The 21,532-nt window shown below is 43.5% G+C and overlaps 1 protein-coding gene across 2 annotated transcripts in view; it reads left to right on the plus strand.

Annotated features, from left to right (window-relative positions):
- The window catches only part of LOC146817881 (uncharacterized), a 415,767-nt gene that overhangs the window by 271,550 nt on the left and 122,685 nt on the right, over positions 1-21,532 (plus strand). For both annotated transcript variants that reach the window (XM_085611368.1, XM_085611369.1), the window contains exon 10: positions 3,357-3,480. In XM_085611368.1, the coding sequence (XP_085467494.1) occupies positions 3,357-3,480 (124 nt within the window). The remainder of the gene's footprint in view (positions 1-3,356; positions 3,481-21,532) is intronic.

A 21,532-nucleotide genomic window follows, 5' to 3' on the forward strand; every position in this document is an offset into this window, starting at 1 on the left:
AAAAGCTAAATGAGAGAATGAAGACATTTTGTATTTTGAAAGAGGAGAGTTCAAAACAAGTATAAAACTTGAAAAAGTAGGAAAATCAATGAAAGATTAATCAAAATAGGAGTACCAATTTAGTACAACTCAAAAGTACAGTCTGTTCTTTATGAGATTAACGAATGAGGGTGATAGGAATAAGTTATGGAGACCCAAATAAGGTCGTTCCTCCCAGTGTGAGGTTTTGCATCAACTTGAACCAAAGAGATTAGGATATATACGACAACAGTAGAAAGCACTTTTGTATGTGTGCCAACTTAATATCAACATCACAAAATAGATGGGGTACAATCGAGATACATGTACCTGTGTGGTACATATAGCTTCAAGGTACACAGATGTGGTGCCAGGAGAAGTAAATCTATACTTCCCTATGTGCACTTACCTTTTGATATTTTGCCCCTTGATATTATGCACTTGCTATGCTTGGACCACTATATTGTTAGTGTTGATATTCAGTAGTTTAACAGTTATTGACCATAGAGTGTGGTTGTGCATTCAGGCCTCTTTTCTAAGATGTTAATGCTTAGCGTGCGATACATCAGGCTTCGTTTTTAGACAACGGGTAAAAGTGCCTTGCAACAAAGTTTCACTTGAACAATTGTGCTCTGTTGAGTTTGCAAGATTGTATTTGTAGAATACTTGTAGAATACCAGATTGTTTTTACTGCTTGTATGTCGGGTGTGCAGCCTAAAGCTATTTCATGGCAAATGAAGGCCACTGCTACAAGAATGCGCCCTATGCGGAATTTTGGCAATCTACTGAAGAATTGTGAAACTGGATGCAATACAGATCTGCAAGATAGGCTGCAAGAGTGGTAAAGCTAAAATCTCACATGCAAATGACTGTTAATTTACTGAAGAGAAAGAAGTTGAAAATTCTCAGATGTAAACTCAATCTTACTGATTTATTTATTTATTACCGCATTGGTATGCCTCCAAAGGGCACAGTGTAATGCTAGATGTTAATTGGCTGGGCCCTGAGCATGCATCTGAAACTAGGTACTGGAGACCCCTGTCAGCCCTGTGTGCATGTGATCTCAAAGGATTCAGAGGCCACATGGTTGAGTCTTGCCATCCTTTGAGTTGAAAGAGTGGTTGAGCCTTCTCGTTCCTTAGAGCGGAAGGATTGGTTGACACAGTAGGGGTCCTGACTGCTTGTCACTCACATTTTAATCTTTTGTTAACTCAAAAACAATACAATGTATGGTATCACAATTAGACTGTAAATATGGTTCCCACCTGGATTACGGCTGCAGTGGTCAGTGGAACTCAATGAATAATATGGATCTTAGGTGACTCGAGTCCGGCCATGTGTTGGCGTAAAGAAAAGGAAGACCTGAGTTAATTCACATTGCTTTACATTCAAACAATAAATAGAACAGCACCATGACAGCAAACTTCCTCCGGGCTGAGTTATCATCTGTCGAGCCACGTGGTCCCCCAATGCCTGAGCATGCTCATCTTTTTCAAATCTCCTTTGAGGAGGGGCAAATTGTAAGTTACTGAGTCCCACTTGTGTACCCTTTGAATAGAAGTAAAGAGCAATGTGGGTGTTGGCTACATGGAGTCCAGCATCGTTGTTCATTTTCCTTTAGTAGTTCTGGTCCTAGCATCTTTATTAGTGAGGAGGTTCAAAGTCACTCTACAGGTGTCACCGTGGGGTAGGCATGGAACAGGCTTGAACTGAAGGATAATGTGTTCCACGGTAAAGACAGTCACTACTACCATCCTGCTTAGTTCTTCTGGCAGTAAACAGTCTGTTTCTCAGGATATATAATTGCCCTGCTTTCATGGGAGTCACATTGGACTTGTCACCTCAAGCCCAAAGTCATTTGATTATGGAGTATTCCCTGAGCTGGCTATGGTGTTATCAAGCTACCATTTGTCAAAATGCAGTTGATCTGAAAACCTCAGCAATTGAGTGAACAAAGCTTTAGGAATTTCTCGAATGTCTTGCTCACTTCTTTGTCAACACTTTCCGGACATCACTCAGTACTCAGCTCTCATCCCACTCTCCACCTTCTGACTCTCAAATAGGAAAGGGTTGATGCAGAGGTACAATTCGTTTACTATGCAACATTATAATAGTTTAAAACCAGAATATCATTGGCAAACATAAATATTGTGTAATCAATTTTGTTTACCAAAAGAATCTACTCCTGGGACCTTAGTATATTTTTCCAAACGTTATGTAGGACACAATATTTATGTCAGTCAATATTTTCCACTCTATATTCTGATATTCAACAGCTGTTATTTGAGAGAAACTATTTTATTTTTATTTAATTAATGAATTTACAATCCAAAAATTGCTTTAAGTCTCTGAAGGGGTTATATCACAAAATGTGGGCGGAAGATAAGTCAATTGTGATGCAAGTCAATCTACAGAGTAGACTGTAAAGTGGAAAGGAGCAGACCAAAATCCTGTCGGTAATGATGTGTATTCATTAATTTTCTGAATTTGAGAAGGTTGTCTTTAGTGAGAAGGGGAGAATGAAGCAACAAAAAGGGAGGAGCCTTAAGCATGGAATGCTTTGCCACCAGAGCATTTGCATCCTGCCGGGAAATGTCACAGCACTTCGTATAGGCCAACAGTTTGGTCAGTAAGAGAACAGGATTTTATTTTGATAAGGATGGCTTTGGTTTTCACAGCTTTATGCACAAAGCATAGGGTCTTGAGCTCACCCTTTGTTTCACTGGGAGACAATTAAGCATCTTCATAGCAGGAATTGAGCAATAGAGAGGTGGTCAGTTGTCTTCAGTCCAAGGATGATCCAAGTGGTGTAGAAACTACACATTTGATACAAATGTAAATATATGCATTTGTTCAAAAATGATTTTGTAGAAATAAAAACTGTACTGCATACCTATTTGCACAGGTTATCAACACATCTCTGAACGTCCTAAATGTTGTATTATTAGGCCATAGCTTGATTTCCTATCATGTCCATCTTCTTGCCTTTTATTACAGGTTACACAACTGATACCCTGCGTTCTATAATCCTGATCTAAAGCACAAGTTCAACATTTTTAACAGAATGCCATTAGGAGAACCTATTTAGCAAGGTATCAATTGGTTCATGTCAACAAATTAGAAAGACACTTTTCAGTAATATGACATTTCAATGTAATGTCCTGTAATATTCGATTTATACAGCGTGTTGATCATTGCTGTCTCGGAAATTCAGATAACATCATCTAAGCAGTCATTGTCAATATGTATGTTTCCCAACAAACAGTTTATTTCAATCACAAGATAGGAAAAAAAAAATACATTGCTAACTTGGTTCTATTTTTATACCTTCTCTTAAGAAGCTGAAAAGAGATATGCAGTCAAACTAAAAGAGATTGAAAGAGATATGTCTGCTTTTAATGGTGATAACCCTCTACTGGCGAAGATGAAGGAAGAACAGGAAAAGGCTATGCATTTACTGAAGTAAGTGAGGAGAATTCAGTTGCTTCAATTTTAACACAGGTGTTGAAAGGCAGCTTTCTATCTCACTATGATTTTTTATGTGGTTGGCTGGTTTCTATTGAGGAAGAGTGCTGTGCCAGTTTTTCTCAGCTGGTGTGGTATTGTTTTATCTTACACATGTAAAATGCAGCATGGTAGAATGTGAAATTCAATATTGCAGAGCCAAAACACATATTGCCAAGCCTTTCAGAAATGTGTGCGGCCCGGGTCAGAAACTTCATTCGGAGCCCCACTTGACACTTCTTCCGTTTATGCCAGGGTAGGGAACACTTACTCCGAATCATAACAAAGAATTCTTCAGGAACAGAGAGCATTGGCAGCTCCAGCATCTAGCACCATCTATTGGTATGGCTGTATTTAGCTACCTTATCATTAATAAAGAGGCAGGCTATCTTTCAAATCTGCATGTTCATTCTAATGCAGGAATGTGGGGCCTGAAAAAGTGCAGGGCTTGGGCATAATGCTTTCTGCCTCTGACACTTCTGATGGTCTACCTGAGGCGAATGGTAGGGAAGACAGGTTATGGAAAGTCAAAATAACAAGCATTTGCAATGCAAACAGGTCTCGCATTTACGCGAGTTTGAGCTATTGGCATTGTAAATGATATTGCCTTTTATTTGTGTTTTGTTTTTTAAAACATAAATAAAAGGTATTTTAATTTACAATGCCAATGGCTTAACCTCTTCAATGCCCGTGACGAGCTGGTCTCGTCATGGGCCGTGGTCGCGCTGTGCCCATGACGAGACCAGCTCGTCATAAACCCCGCCCGCTAATACAACGGCCGGCACAGGGCGGGGAAAGGGGCGGGCACTGAAGGGGTTAAAGTTTAGTAAATGTGAGACCTATTGCATCTCTGGCGCTACCAGAGTAATGGTGCTAGAACCCCTTTCCTCCTTCTATGATTTTTTGCACAGATCATCACATGAAACGAACTTTCTACCAGGAATGGACTGAAAGGAAACATCCATTCAGGGAGAACAGTTTCTGGTGCCAACTGTAAAGACAACTCTACAACGCCTTGCTACTAGTGCGGGGACTTGTACCCTTGCCGCAGAGGGGCCCGCGACACCAAAAGCAGAAGACCTTTCCTGTGAGCTACAGATCCTAGTGCTCCATGACAAGGGGCAGAGTTGCGTGGCATGCTTTGTTAACCCTGCTTTTTACTCTAATAACTGCACAGTCACACCAAGAAAACGTACAAGTGCACTAACAAAATACATCACCTGACCTACAAATGTGCCTTTATCTCTCATCAGCACAACATCAACTAAGCACGTATCAAGTGAACTAACCAGAACAGAAGCCATATCTGTAAAAGACAAAACAAATTATTGCACATATAGGTTACTAAACACAAGTGGAAAGAATCGACGAGATAACTCCTGTGTGTGTTGCAATCTGCCCCTATTGTAACCCTAACTACACATTAAAGTTTGGTGTAAATTGGTCGTTAAAGTCAAATGTATATGCCACCCAGAAGGTGCTTACCTGTGGAAGTGATATGTCAGTTTTAGCAAGAGGCATGAATGTGGACTCACATTTGCATAACACAGCTCTGCGGACAATGCAACCACTACTGAGTTTGTATTTTTGGTGCGACCTGCAGGCTGGAGGTGACTGGGGGTATTCAGTGCTGCTCTCCAGTGCCACATACCAGATGTAAAAAGACATCAGCATGTCCGAGACACATTAAACACACAGCAGTTCAAACAGCCGTTAGCCACAGGCAGTATTTAAGAGCATGTGGGCAGGTGTTATTTATACACCTGCATTTATTGAAGGCGCAGATAAACAAGTAAGAAACACATGGGCACTAGGAGGCAGTTATAAAATGATAGGGGGTACACACTGGAGACGAGGGCAAGCAATGCGCACGGCAAACAAGAGTTAAAAAGAAATATTCAACATGACAACCTCTGCAATCACCTGAAGCTTTCTCTAGCCACACCTAAAAACTGGGCCTCTTAATGTCTACTGAGATGTTTGAGGGCGGGAGTAGGAGGTTTAACAGCATGAGACACAAATATGCCAAAATGAAATATCTGAAAGCTAAAGCAGCCATAGTCTGAACAGGAATCCCGAAAAGCACTCGGGTGTTAAGTGGGAATAACGAACGGCTCACCAGGAGGAAACAAAGTCGGTATAATTTGAAAAAGGCACACATTTAATGACTATTTAAACTCACAAAGTCAAACTATAATGTGGAAAAAGTAGCACACCAGATTCAGAACTGCAGGGAGCAGAGAAGCAAACAGGTAGGGGCAGAAGGCAGAAAGTTGGATTCACAAGATGAATTTTGGAAGGTGCGAAGTCAGCAGTAAAAACCAAAAGTCACGGAAGCCACAGCTTACTGCAGCCCACAAGTTCAAGTGACTCAGGAAGGAGCATTCCTTTTAGGGGAGTCATTGACAATGGCATGCTTGGAGATTAGAACGACCACACATTAACAAAGCCAGCTAGCAGACTGCATAGTGAACTGAGCGAGTTCATGACTAATCAACCAAAGCATAACAGTACTAAACAGCAATCGAAGAGGGAAAAACTCGTTTTGGGAACGGTTAAATAGACAAGCGAGCAGCCATGCAGTAATGTGTACGAGCATACATTAGAAAGATGCCCACCAAGCTATGGAAATGCAGAGTTCAAAGAATGCCGATCAAATAACGGCTGAAAGTGAAACCAAATAGTAGCATGCAGTGGAACAAATCGGGACGTGAATAAGCCTGTCAAAACACTCAGCATAAACGCACTGGCTTTTATGTTGTTATACATGCTGTTTTCATTTTAAAACAAGCGCCGGCCTCTGATGAGGCTTTAGCACTAAAGTGGGTGCCTGTTTTGCCCCTGAGGGGGCTGTTGGGTGTGTGTTGCGCCGGGGGGACTGGTGAGTGTTATTGCGATCGGAGCGTGCAGCTCCTGGTTTTATGGAGGGTTTTATTCTAGTGCAGCCACGGGGAACAAACAGGACGTGCTGTGCAGCTCCGGTGCACACTGGTGAGCACAAGCGCTGTGCAGGCAAGGGACGGAGCTGCCGGAAGGACAGGCTCGCGCCCAGCCTTCCCATTTGTCCGTCCCTTGGAGCGTAGCTGACTCTGACCTGGTATCGGAGTCTATTGAGGGATGCAGCGCGGGATCACCAGAGAGCGGCCGGGCCAGCAAGGACCTCCGCTGCATGTAGAGGGCAGGGGCAGCTTACAGGAGCACGGTGACTCAACCTATGAGCCGACGTGTGACTGTGCATGCTTTCGGCACAGACACTTTACTATCTTGTGCCGCACTCCTCACCTGGGCAGACAATATTATATTTGAATGTTCTCTTCTGGCCTTATGTTCTCTGCACTGCACTTAATATAACAAGGCAAAGGCTGGGCCCCCGTAGTGGCACGAGCACCACTAGGGGTGCATGGAAGGGGACGGGCCGCAAAGAAGTCACGGACTGCGGGAGGGAGGGGGAGAGCGGCTGCGAGCAGCACAGCTCACACACGCTCAGGAGGACTGTAATGCAATGCGCCGGGAACGCAACAGCGGGGTGAGCTCCTGCTTCCCTCCTGCAGACAGGGGCAAACAAGGCAAAGGCTGGGCCCTGTAGTGGCACCAGCACCACCGGGAGTGCATGGAAGGGGGCGGGCCGCAAAGAAGTCACGGTCTGTGGGAGGGAAGGGGAGAGACTGGAAAAAAGTAGTCTGTTCAGTAAAGGGGCTGATAGCTGTGGAAGGATACAAATGATGACTGAGGAGGGACTAACAAGACTCAAACAAATCAGATGGCAGCATTTAAGACAAAAGCAAATGGGCAGAGAGTGGGCGAAGCTTCCATAAAGCTTTCACACTACAGTGTATACTGCATGCCTCGCAAAGCGATGGCAGCACATTCGTGCTGCATCGCTAGGCGAGACCTAAAAAGGAGTCAGGAACGTTGTCAACAATAGCAGCTCGCACAGGTGAGAGCAGTGGGGCGGGCGGGGTGGGTGTGGTGGAAGTTGACAGATGATGGGATAAGTAATAGGAAATAAATAAATAAATACAAACACTTACTTTGCGCTCACAAGTGGTTTTATTTATTTCATAATACTTATCCCGTTGTCTGCAGACTTCCAACACCCCCCACCCCGCCCTGCCCTTCCCCGCCCTACCGCTCTTACCTGTGCAAGGCGCTACTGGTTGTCAATACTTAAGGGTAAGAATGGTTATAAGAGGTGGACAGCAATAAATGTTAAACAACAATATACGGTTTCTGCAGATGGTTTACCGCAATATTATGAAGCTCTGGCTAAATTAGTAATTGCTAACAATATAGTTTAGACACGACTGCCAATGCTAAAAGGCAGTAAACTGTATTTGTGCATGTTTTAGCACAAATGTTTGTCAGCTGTTTGTAAATTATATACGCATGTTTTGCCCTTTACCACCATGTTAGCTGGTAGCAACCGTCTGATCGCAATGTTAAAAAAAATATTGATATAAGGTGCAAAATTAGGAACAGACTTGTTTGTGTTCATTACTGTCCATTTATTATGACATCTGTGCAAACCAGCACCCAAACTCTGCACGATGTATTTGCACTGCGTTGTCTTTTCAGCTATTTTTCACCACCAGGTCTAACGGACCTGTAAGGATATCTGACAAAATTAATCAGAATAATGCTATTAAAGAATACCATGAAAAATAGTTCTACTTTATAGAATGGCAAACCGAATGCTCCTTTATTAACTGCAAAATACATATATGCCTTACTACAAGTTGTACATGCAGATTTCAATAAACAGCGCTATCCTGCAGTGTGTATGCGTCAGTAGTGGCTCGTGCAGGGAGTTCGGTGGGGCAGTGAGGCGGGGCGGGGGAGGGGCAGGGTGGGGAAATGTAAACACCGGAATATGGATGAACGGAGGTAAGTACACATTTAAATTAATAAAACGAATATCATTGCGCGCGCTGCATCGCAAAATCTGGGGCGCAAAATAAGGTTGTGTTTCAAATGTTGATTTCCATAGGAACCTTTAGCCACACCTACAGCCTGAACCGCTGAATGGACCTACACCAAATTTGACAGGGAGGTGGATGTTGGTTAAAGGAAGTGCATTTTGCTTATTTGGTGTAAATCCGTTCAGTAGTTTTTGAGTAATTTAAGCTGAAATTTATAGTGATATCTCTGGCCGCAAAGCCTTTGCGAACAAAGACGGGCTCGTGCATGGAAATGCACTGCTCTGATGGCTGTCAACACTTCAACCAGGAAGTGTTGGCAGCCATCTTATATGGGTGTGTGAGTGGACGTACCAGATATTGTATGGGGGTGTGAGTAGGTGTGTGAGTGTTTCTGTGGATGATGTCATCAGTGATGTCATTTGAGAGGTCATCAGTAATGTCACTGACCATGTCATGAGTGATGTAATATGTGAGGTCATAAGCAGTGAATTGCAGCGGTGTACGTTATAGTTAGTTCAGGTAACTATAACTGCCGAATTTCACTGGTTTTGTACAAGTGAAATCTGACCCTAACTATAACGTCCCTGTAACCTTTAGTTTTTCAGTGAAAAAAAATATATATATATATATATATCACTTCCAAAGTCCTTGGTAGAACATCGGATCCCAACACCAGGTACGACACTCAAATATTTTTGTGTTTGCGCTTATATTTCATTCCGCTGTGATGCGTTTCGGAAATGCTGCCTTGGTCACACATCAAGCCTTAACTAATCATTATTTTTAAAAGCCTCTGGATCCTCCAGTCACACGATTTGCAATTGTCACTGAAAACAGACTTTTACTCTCTCTCACACATTGGGTAATTTCACATTTTGTCAAATATCCCAATGCTGAGATTATGTTACATAGTTAAATTAATTTTATTTACATCTCAAAATTGACTCCAAATCTCGATTTTTAAAGACATAATCAAATTGCCAAGTCTTTACATTTCAGCTCATATAAAATCAAATGAGGACTTCAATTGTTCCATAATATAAAGTGCAAGTGCATGTTTCCTCCTTCCCATGCATTTACTCTTTTTAAACCATTTCCTGGCTAGGTTTGATCTCAAATCACTAATGACAAATGGCAGTCTATGTGCAAGTGCATATATTTCTCACTGTAACTAATCATTCTAAAATTAATATCAGCCGAGTGGCGTGCAAATTCAGCAAATGCATGTGCAACCATCGCTATTAAATACATAATTAGATTCTAAAACAGTTTGTCATATTGTTCATAATTCTTCTTATAAAAGGAGCTCATTTGCTTCACCCACTTTTTCATATATTTATCACAGGGTATTGCAGTTTACTTTTCATATCCATTGCCATTTCAGTGGCTTAATAAGGTTCAATACGTTTTACATAATTCAATTATGTACATAGAGCCTCATCTTCATTTTCTTACTAATAACCCCAGGTCCTTTGGCAAATTAAAACTCATCTAAAAATCAGGGCGGATATCTATATTCCTAAGTGCACAGAGAGGTATTCATCTGAATTGAGACCAAAAGGAATCTTGGTATTAAACAGTAGAATGTATTTTGATTATAGCTGTCGTAGTCTTTGTTCTCTGTTCCCACCTCTTCTACTTTTCACCACCTGGTCGATTGCAAAATACACTAGATCTTGTACATTGCCCCCATGTACTTCATTCACATGTCTTGCTACCGGGTAGCTCTTGTCATTATTTTTAACTGCTCTCATATGTTGCAGTATTCGCAGACGTACCATGTGAATTGTACTGCCCACGTACATTTTGGGGCATGTGCATTGAAACATGTAGACAACATACTCACTTCTGCAATTTAGTTAAGTTCCTATATTCCACGGGCTTTTCAGTAGGGGAGACGTAATCTGTTTCATATTTCGCCCTATCGTGCATGCCATACATTTTACACACTTATGAAAGCCTGTGCTCGCCATCAACCACCCTTCTACACCCCTTATTTCAGGGCTAATATTGACAATATCCTATCTCAAGGACCTCGCCCTTCTGAAGGTGATTAGCGGTTTGCAGGAAACCAGATCTCTCAATATAGGGTCCCTCTTGACCAAATGCCAATGCCTACTCAGACAGTCTCTCACCCTGCTTTGGTAGTCATTGTATGTGGTAATCATACATGTCTCACTTTTATTTCTCTTTACATTTCTGTCCTTTTCACTAGGATACATTAATGTTTTCCTATAGATTTTATTCACTTTGGTCAATGCCTGGTGAGTACCTGTGGATTATACTCACCAAAAAAGTGCATCAAAACCCCATCAGGGGTAGCAAGCGCTATATAAATACAAATCTCTTTCCCGCCACCTACCCTTCTCTATCCAAATAACTGAATAACATATCCACCACTTGAATTACTTCATATTTCACTATACTAATTTTCAACACTAATTCTTTATGGGTTCCGGAGTAGCGTGCTACTCGCCAGAAAAGCGCTTCAACACCCATCAGGGGTAACAGGTGCTATATGAATGCAAACCTTTCTTCCCCTTCTATCCCTCCGCTATTCTTCTCACTCCAAATACCTGACTAATATCCACCACTCAAATTACTTTCATATTTTTTTTTGGGAGTTTTATATACTAGACCCGAGACATCAGGTATCAGAGCGCTTTACATGAGAACCAGTTTCGTTACATTAGGTCACATTCATTTTTTTTAGGCACGGGGAGATTAAGTGATTTGCCCAGAATCACAGGAGGTTGCGTCGTTGCCGAGACTCGGACCCGGTTCCCCAGCTTCGAGGACGACCGCTCTAGCCCTAAAGCTACACCCTCTCCCCTACTTCACCATACTAATTCACCACTAATTCTTTATGGGTTTCCGGTGTAGCATGCTACTCACCAAAAGAAACAAAAACGGTTCAACACCCCATCAGGGGTAACAAGCGCTATATAAATACAAACCTTTTTTCATCTTAATCCTTCGTCTATCCTTCCGAATCCAAATAACTGACTAACCTGTCCACCACTTAAAATTACTTTCAGGTTTCACTATACTAATTCAACACTAATCCTCTATGGGTCCCAGAGTAGCGTGCTACTCACTGAAAAAGCACTTTGACGCCTCATCAGGGGTAGTAAGCGCTATATAAATGCAATTACAATTCAATACAATACAATATCCTATCTGCATGAATCCAGTTGGAAGTTCTTTTTGTGCAACCCCCAGGGCCGATACTTCACTTTAATTCCTTTTTATTCTCAAAGATTCTGCATATGGAATGCTGTTTTTGAGTTTATGTGGGTGGGAACTCCTAGCATGCAATATGGAGATTCCGGCAGTAGGCTTCCTGTAAGTATGTGTGTGAAGTACATTGTCCTTGACATAGATCTCTAAATCTAAAAAGCATATCTGTGTTTCACTGAAGGTATCGGTATAAGCCAGGTTCAGAGAGTTAATATTTAATCGCCATACAAATGGCTGTGCGGTTGTCCTGGTTCCATTCCACACTAGAACAAGCATTTGCAATGCAATAGGTCTCGCATTAGTAAAAGTTTGAGCTTTTGGCGTTGCAAATAATAATGCAACACCAATAGCTCTAATTTTTAGTAATGCCAGGCCTATTGCCAACAGACAGCCTCACAAAAATAACGATGAACACAAAAATCACTCTCAATAGAAAGCAACAAGCTCCAGACTCCAATGCCAAACAATTGCTTAACCTCAGGGTGACGGGGTGCCAGGTCGAACATTCGCAAAATGTTTCAGTTACTCTCTCCATCTCGACGGCAGGATACAGTATTGTTGCATAATAACAAAATAATTAATCATAAATAATTTGTAAAACGTGAAAACTTGTGCCGTGGTTGCGTTGAAAGGTGGGCCAGGCGTTCCTCCAGTGATTGTGGCCTTCAAATGCACAGGATGTCTTTTTAATTCAACTGCTGATTAATGTAATTAAATTCAATTAAAGAAACGAAACAAAAAGCTGAATGCTGGCAGTAATGACCCAGCCTGAATCGCCCGGGGACGCGTGTAGGTTTCCAAGAAGTTTTTGTTCCATTTACTGCTGCGCTGTGAAAGGCGTTAACGAAGGGGTTGTGTGGTGCCCGAGGCGGATTCTTAGATCTTAATCATAAAAGCCTTACGCACGCACACCCAGATTGACTTAGATAGAGTGGCACAGACATCCATGCCCATGCACTTTTAAAGAAATACACAAACCCGCACACTCAGCTAGAAGGGAATTCACACACAAAGGCGGCCAAAAAGATTACATTATGGACTTGGCCCATTTAGAGGTGCTGGCAATGGTAAAATCGACCGCAAATTATGTTTTTACTAAATGTAAATGCAGGTACGTAGCTTCAGATGGGCTGTTTGGGCGGGACACCCCCTTATGATTTCTCAGTCCGGTCATGCTGCGAATTGCCATGCCAGGGTGCAAGGCGGGCGATCAATGGGCAGGTACCGCCGCCATGGCACCTCATTTACGAAGAGTCAAGAGAACAGTTAATGCAATTTACAACCAGCTCTGATAATATGAAAAAACAAGCGTGACCAAGGCGGACCGCACTGAAAGCGGACCACGCTGAAAATAAAGATACACAATACCATCACAAAACACATGCCAGCAGGGGGAGGAGAGGCTGTCAGGCCGGGGGCACCCACCTTCCTGCGCAGCCGCAGCTGGCCGGTAAGGATCGACAGCAGGGTGGGGTCAGGCTCCTTCACACTCACGCACACATGCCAGCACGGGGTGTCAGGCCGATCACGTGCACATGCCAGCAGGGGGTGTCAGGCTTGTCCACACTCACTCACACATGCCAGCAGGGGGGGTGTCAGGCTCGTTCCAACTCACTCACACATGCCAGCAGGGGGGTGCCAGGCTCGTTCACACTCACTCACTCACACATGCCAGCAGGGGTGTGCCAGGCTCGTTCACACTCACTCACACATGCCAGCAGGGGTGTGCCAGGCTCGTTCACACTCACACATGCCAGCAGGGGGTGTCCGGCCGATCACTCTCACATGCCAGGAGGGGGTGGGGAGGGTGTCTGCCGGGGGCACCCACCTTCCTGCGCAGCCTCAGCTGGCCGGTAAGGATCGCCAGCAGGAGCATCTTGAGCAGCAGTGTGTTCTCCATCCTCGTGGCCGTGCGAGGGCTGCTCTCTGCCGAGGGTCACCGAGCAGTGCGTGGCTGCGCTGGGAAGAGGCACTAGGTAGTCAAAGGGGGGAGGAAGGTGACTCAAAGGGCAGGGAGTAAGACAAAAGGGGGTCGAAGAGGAGGCAGGGAGAGGAGGGGAGAGAGCTGAGAGGGAGGAAGAGAGGGGGCCTCAACGGGCGGGAGAACCTGAGCGTGGGATGAAACGCCGGAGGGAGGGAAAGCGAAAGCACGCCATGCGCGCGTTGAGGGATACGCATGCACTGGCTGAGGGCGGCTGGTGCGTGTGTGTTTGTTGGCGCAGGGGGCGTAGAACTCGGCGAAGCAGGCGCTGCAGGAGTTCAGCAGGTGAGAGCAGGCCGAGTCGGAGTACAAGATGACCAGCGGGTCTTCCCGGGAGTACATGCCGGCCCAGCGACTGCGAAATATTCGTTGTTGCTTTGAATTGCGCTTGCATTAGTGGTTTGCCTACCAGGCACTAGGACCGGGGGCTCATGCCGATATGTTTAGCTGCCCGGGGACTGCCCCAGGGTAGCCAGCGATGGGGGTGGCTGGCCCGCTTTGGATTACACTCGGGCAAGACTGCCCGCGAGTTCTCTCCTCGCTTCCCCCTTCAGCCAGACCGGGTTTCCTGACAGCCGGGATCACAGATCCTTTATCCTGTCCCTAGGGGGGGTGATAGCGCGACGGCCTAGGGGTGCAAGGCACACTACACGCGTTGTGTAGAGCAACACAACATAATGGCTAGAGCGTGGGACTTTGAAGCTGGGTAATCCAGTTCGAGTCTCGGCACCGACCCTCAAACATCCGGTGATTCTGGGCAAATCGCCTAGCTCCCAGCGCTAAAACGGAATGGGCCCGCTTGTTTACGCTTGAATGAAGAAGGCAGTATAGGGTGCCCTGAGCACCAACCCTCCCATTCGCTATTAGCGAATGTAGCGCGGCATGTAGTATGACGGAGCGCGCATAAGGCTCGAACCTGTTAATATGTACACATTGAAATGGCGCAAGGGGCGCGAGCACTGGAGTTCGAGGGCTAGGTAATTACCGCAGCATGTGGGTACCAAGGTACAGGTGGCGCAGGTCCATCGTACCTCTCTGGTTTGGTTCTTGTATTTTTACCGCTGCGCTATAGCCATAGTTCAGGAATTGAGAGGGGCCCGAGTCTTTATGAGCGCGTTCACAAAGAAACTACTGCCTCGAGCCTAATTAACACGGCACCAAGCACCAGCTGTGCACGTTACATGCAAGCACCAAAAGTCCTGCGGATGCCCAAATGCTGCGTTTTTAACGAGTGAATGTTCACGAAAGTGAAACTGCATGCTGACTTGCGAGGGAAGGGGGACAGGAGATGTGCACGCCGCGTGCCTGTAAGCGCGTACACCAACTCAAATCCGCCAAGAGCCTGCGCGTGCCCATCTCCTGTCCCACTTCCGAGGCAAGTCAGCAACAATAGATCTCGCTGCGTTCGCCAGGCGAGACCTAAAAAGATCATCTATGAACCTAGTCCATAGGATTGTATTAGTCTTCCATTCTTCAACATACTGCACTCTGAGCACCTGCTCCACCCACCAGCCCATATGCAAATTCACATAGCTGTGGGCAAAGCAGGTGACCCTTGCCGTTCCTCTCACCTGTCTATATGTATTAGTGCCATACATAAAGAAATTATTATCATGACATAATTTGCCCATTTCTATTAACATAGCAGAATGTTGATATAGTGTGATAGACCTCCTATGTAGATAGTACTTCATTGCTTTTAATCCACCTTCATGATGTATACTTGTATATAGGGATGACACATCCAATGTACTTACCAGGAATGTGTCCTTCCATTCAATTTTCTCTATCCTTCTAAGGAAATCCCTTGTATCTTGAATGTAGGCTAGTAACTTCCTCACATACTCTTGTAAAAAGAAATCTAGAAACCTGGATGTTGGTTCGAACAAACTGCTTATGGCAGAGATTATCGGTCTACCAGGATGGACCACTGCATTTATGTGTATTTTTGGGATGAGGTGTAATATGAGCGTCACTGGATTCTCAACTTTAAGAAACTGGTATTCTTCTTGGGATATCATGCTCAATCATCTCCACCTAGCTAGATCTTTATGCAATGTATTCTTTGTTCCCTCCAAATTGCTGGTATGTACCTTCTGGTAACATCTATTGACCATCAACTGAAGCATAGCTTCCTCGTTATACATTTCTAGTGGCCACAGTACTACGTTGCCCCCCATGTCGGACAGACGCACTACTATATCTTTACGATTCATTTTTTTTGTACAATCATTGCATAATTTCTCTCATTTCGACTATTCCCGTGCAAAAAATTCTGCACTGGATTTGACTGATAATATTTTCAGATCTTTTACTATCTAGTCTGTAAACACATCTATTGAGTCTATAGATGTAATGGCGACAAAGGTGGATTTCGGCCTAAGTGGGTTTTTTGTGCTATTGTAAATGTCTATGCACATCATTTCTGCAGTTTCTCTTGCAGACTCAGGTCGTTCCATATCTTCACATTCCCTCTCTAGCAAGTGCAGTATATATATTCCCTTCCGAATTGCTGCATACCCCAGCTTGACTCTCTGTTTCAGAGGGCTAAGAACAGTCACTAGAAAGTCATTCAATTTCCTCTGGACCCAATAAAGGGAAATCTGTTAGATGTGGGGATGCTTGTCTGAAATGTTGGCTCAGTATATTAAGGAAGCAGTGCAGGCTTAACAATATGGGTACAAGAAAAAGGTCTATAAAAATAACCCACAGGCAAGCTAGTGATGCGTTTATACTGTAGATTCTAATAGGCATGTTGAGCCTTATACGAGATTAGCCGGCCGCCCAGTTTAGAATTCCTTCAAATTATTACCACAAAGTTCACCCTGAAATGCTTGATCACAGGACTGATCCACGCAACTCTCCTAACAAGTAGAATATTGTTGTACTCCGAGATACTGCAGTCAGAGCTACTAGTTAACCAATGACACACCTTATTTTTCAGGTCACTTTGAGTTTCAATCTTGACATGGAATGTTTGTTAAGACTGCTACAAAGATGCAGTAGTTAGGTGGAAGGTTAAGATGAGGTGGTAGGTGGCATCCCCCAATGGCAGCAGTCCTATGGTCATAGTTTCTGGGGCGAACCTTTTGGGCTTCATAGCACCTTGCTGCAACTTCCCCCCTCGGTGGATCTAGCTTTGCCTTTAGAAGTAATAGAATCAGCAGATGGAATAACCATTGGGGTACAGGCAGACCCTAATGCATGTTCTGATGGTACAGGAGCAGAATTTGCACCCACAATCTTCCCCACCATGGAGTGCTTTAAATACGGTTGGCTAATTTTGTAATTTCATGCGCCAAACTTAATATTTTCTCCACCAGGGGGTTACACAAGGATCAATCAGGGTTTTAAACTTTTTGAGCATCAGGGCTCAGTTGAGATTATAGGTTTCCTCATTAACTTACATGGTGGGCAGACATATTTCCAGTTTGTTAAGGCTACATGCACTGATAAATTAATCTTTAGTTGGAATCTTGGAGGGCTCTACCTTTTTTGTTACAAGGACCCTTACTGTGTTGATTCCTCTTGATAGAAGGACCCCCCCGCTAGTATGTGAGGAATCAGTGTTCATACCATTCCCACACAAAAGTCAAAGCCCTCCTATCGTGTGCACCAGTCACTTGAGCAATGATGGTATGACTATTTGTGGCACCAAAGCGTGGAGAGGGAAAGGTAGGAGGGGAAATAGTCAGTAACTTACTTCGATCTAGAGATAACCACCTTTCCGCCAAATCAAATTATTTGGCGATAATTTCAGCTACCAGGAAGGAGTCCAATGTAGAACCTGCAGTAGCAAAAAGTGCTTTAACTTTGTCCCCACTGCCCTGAATCTTCTATTTCCCCATAGGTCTAATATATAACAAACATCAAGTAAATATCTGGTAGCCACCGAGTTATGCAACTAAATTGAAAGCCTTAAATAAAATGCCAGACAGATAAAAACAATACATTGGCCAGATTAACCTTGATTTGCCTAGAGTCAAGGATCAGTACCTTCTCCAACGGATGCTCTATGCATTGGTTGATGTCTATGGGCCTTTGGCGCGGCCTAGTTGTTGAACTAAGATGGGCAGCCAAGCCCAGCCTCCTCCGGGCGATAACGGGCTCTCTGTTCGCACGTCCTGTGCCGCAGGAGTAAATAATGCTCTCTATATATTCTTGGCTGCACTCCTCCTCCTGCCCCTCCTCCTCCAGCATCCTGACCTTTTGGGCTATGGAGTACTGGATGCCTAGCCATCAAACAACAAAGCAGAGTGCCCCATGATGCAGGAGTAAATAAAACGTTACCTAGCACTCTGGGACACTCCTTTTCCTGCCCTTCCTCAACCAGCAGCGCAGCCTTGTGGGCTATGGAATCCTCAATGCCCAGCCACCGAACAACAAAGCAGAGTGTCTCATGCTGCGGGAGTAAATAATGCACTATATAGCACTTGGGGCACTCAGTCTCCTGCACCTCCCCCTCCCGCAGCGTGACCTTGTGGGCTTAGAGTCCTGAATGCCCAGCCACCAAACTGACCTATGTATTAATAGGTCAGTTCACAAAATGCAAAATAGATATCGTAGTGGGCTGCAATTCAACCAACTTCATAAATATTAATGAGGTAGATCACAAATTTTGACCTATTACGATTAGCTACAGTCACAGGCATGGCGGCCTGCTGGGGTCAACAGACCACCATGTCTGTGATAGCTTTTAAATAAAGCATTTTTTTAATGCAGCCTTTTTTCCTTTGCGTTTGAAAAAATAAAATTAAAACGTACACCAGCTTTTTTTAAGATTAAGCAGTGGTCCCTTAAGACGCTCCTTCCAAATACCGATTCCTTAATGTTTCTTAAACCCATTTTAACGATTTGGAAACTTTTTTGAATCGTTAAATGGGTTTAGTACATCTAAAAAGTGTGTGGCGATATCAAACCCTTAGATATACTGAATATGAGGGCTTGAAACCATTAAAACACTATGTACATGATGCCCATAGTTCTGTAGGTGTGCGCAGTGGTACATTTCTTATTGAATTAGTGGTATATTTCACTTCAGCTGGCCCAGCTACACCACCATGCTCCCTTTTATGCAAATATGCATTAGGCAATCTTTGTGCATTACTAGAGGTTTTGCTCAATTGTATTCTAACCTCAGTCGCTCTTGCATGAATTCTTTCTTGTACTTGCCAAGCTTCTAGATATGACTTGCTGTAGTCCTTGTCAAGTCAAAGCAGTTTGCGGATCAAAATGAGCAATTCTAGAGAGAAGTGTACTATGCCATATGTGCTAGGAAAGTGAGCAATGTTCAATCGGGCCACAAAGTGTTATAGCAAAGGATTTTCATGAAAAGTTAATCAAACAGTGTTGTGTAAGGAGAAGTTTCCTCTCTTTACTAATCAAAGGTGGCCAAATGTGAGCACCCTGGGAGATAGCATCCATTGCGTCTCATCTGCCCATTTGTGCCAGGTCCCCAAGGTGAAGAAAACTCTGCAACAGGGCAGATCCTTCACCCAATCTATTGGGGCTTTCTACACCTTACTACGTAGGTGCTTCTTCACCAAGGGATAACTCTAGCTACTCAAACGATCCAATACCCCTAAGGTGACCACGATAGGGCTGAAACATGTCGACCTGATTGATTTGACAACTAACAAGGTTACCATTGTCCTATTTTTCATGTTTTAATCATCCCTCCTCCACCAGTGAATAAAGTTTAGAATAGTGAATTGGCAGGTGGAGAGATTTTTATTGGAACCCCCCTTTTTTCCTTTTCTTTCTTTTTCACCTTAGTTTCCTACTAATGTTAGAACTACAGCCCTAATACACCTTTTATGTACCTCCTGCCAGCTTCTTTGCCTCCGCACCCGTGTCTATATTACGGCACGGGCACAGAGGCAAAGGTATTCCCTCTTTTGCATTGGGCCAAGCCTGAGAGCCCAAACTAACTTGTTGAACTTTAGAAAGTTGCTTAAAACCCTGTAATTTAGTAAATGTTTCACTTTACAGTATCATTTACTTACAATTCTTCTCCTTAGCGCCAGGAGATATTCAAGTAACCACATGCTCTAAATATCCCAAATAAAAAACTGAAAATAAAAAATCTGTGGGAGATTACATTTTATCACATCTGCTAGCACCAGTGTGGGCTCGCTTCTTCAATTGGATTGGCAGTAACATAGGGTTTGTGTCTCAGTCCCACAATAGCAATCAGCCTCTCTTGCTGGCATCAGTCTCAACTCTTGTAAAGTTATTGTTTGTATTGCTAAACCTGTTGGATGATTATTTGAGTTCACTCTGAAAGGTCAGACAAGCCCAAGAAAGCCTTTGTGTGCTAAGGATCTGCCTACATTTAAAGGAAAGACAGTTCTGCTTCAGCTAAACCATGCAACACTCTCTCTCGTTGCAAAACATTTCGCATGTCTGGTGCCAAAACAAATCCATCATCTAGTTTTTTTATAACTGTATTCGAAAATTGGCTGAGGTCTTTTTGTTGTCTCACTCAGGCATTAACAGTATCAGTTTGGCTCCCTTATATCTGGAGAAGTTAGAGCATCATAGCTCATTCACACGCCGCTTGCACACACATAAGAATACACATTCCATCTATATATGATCACCTTGATTAATCAGAACCTTTACTTGTTGGGCCAAAGACGCCACATTCCTTACATTGCATTTAATGGTATGGAACTATATGTAATTTCTCACCCAAAAAAGTGCACCCTTAGGTTCATCTTGGGAGCATTACCAATAGAGGTTGCATGAACACACCTTTGTATTGGTTTTATTATTTGTTTTACTTTATTTTTATGCTTTTAGTTTTTACCTTTACTATTTTACTGTACATTGCAATAGTTGTTATTAATTGTGCAATAATTTGTCTTAATTCTCTGTGCAAGAAAACCGTAGGGAACTCAAGGTGTGATTTTGCGGAATTGAGCCAGCTTCAACAAAGAGGGTCTTGATTTCACTGGGTCATGCAGTTGAGGGTTCTGCCAGCAAGGCAGAGTATTTTCATGGGATTCTGATCCATAGGTCATCGGTTGGCTTCACTAAGTTAAGAAGAGTCTTTTTTAAATAGATCGACCGGGAAATAAACACAGGCCCTAATTCCAAACTGCTCATAATCTCAAATGGGCCCGGTAACATGAGTTACAAATAGTGCGGTAATCCCTCAGCACTGCACAGTTTCCTCCAAAGATACCAGCTGCTCACAGCAATATGAAAATCCAAGGTGAAAACCCGGCTTTGAATGAGGAATTAAAATGGGAGTCGGATGTGTTAAATGTGATTCCCCAAGTAAACCCCATTTCTAAGTAGACCCTTGTGGTCCAACTCATAATGGGGCAGATTTATTGACGATTCAATTACTGGAGTGCTCATAATGAGGTCCTATGAGCAATAAAGTTCTCTGAAAGTGTTATAAGAATAGTTATTCAGGTGGATTAAGGATACTGAACCTTGCCCAAAGCTCTTCTCATGTAGGAGAAGGACCTGGAATATAGAATTTATGGAGTTTGATCTAGCCTAGTGCAGGCACTCTTCATTCACCTAAGAAACATTAAATCAGATTAGAACATTGGAATGCTGAGAACTCCATAGAAGACGCAGGAGTAGCTTGGGGCTTATACTGGCGGGTATAAGCCCGGAGCTCCACCATTCCAATGTTTCCTTCTTGTTTCTCCCTTTTGAATTTAGAACATTCTGCCTTTAGTGGGCGGAATGTTCGAAGTGCCCCATAGGGTTCTGGGCCTTTAACAACCGGTAAAGCCCTAGGCAGCGGGCGATAAGGCTATATTAGGACACTCCACCATGTTTTAACGATGCAGCATCTTGTTAAAGACGGTTTGTGTGATTTGTGTTTATTTTTCTTTATTTGAAAAGT

Source organism: Triturus cristatus, chromosome 6 (genome assembly GCF_964204655.1).
Source record: "Triturus cristatus chromosome 6, aTriCri1.1, whole genome shotgun sequence".
NCBI lineage: Eukaryota > Metazoa > Chordata > Amphibia > Caudata > Salamandridae > Triturus > Triturus cristatus.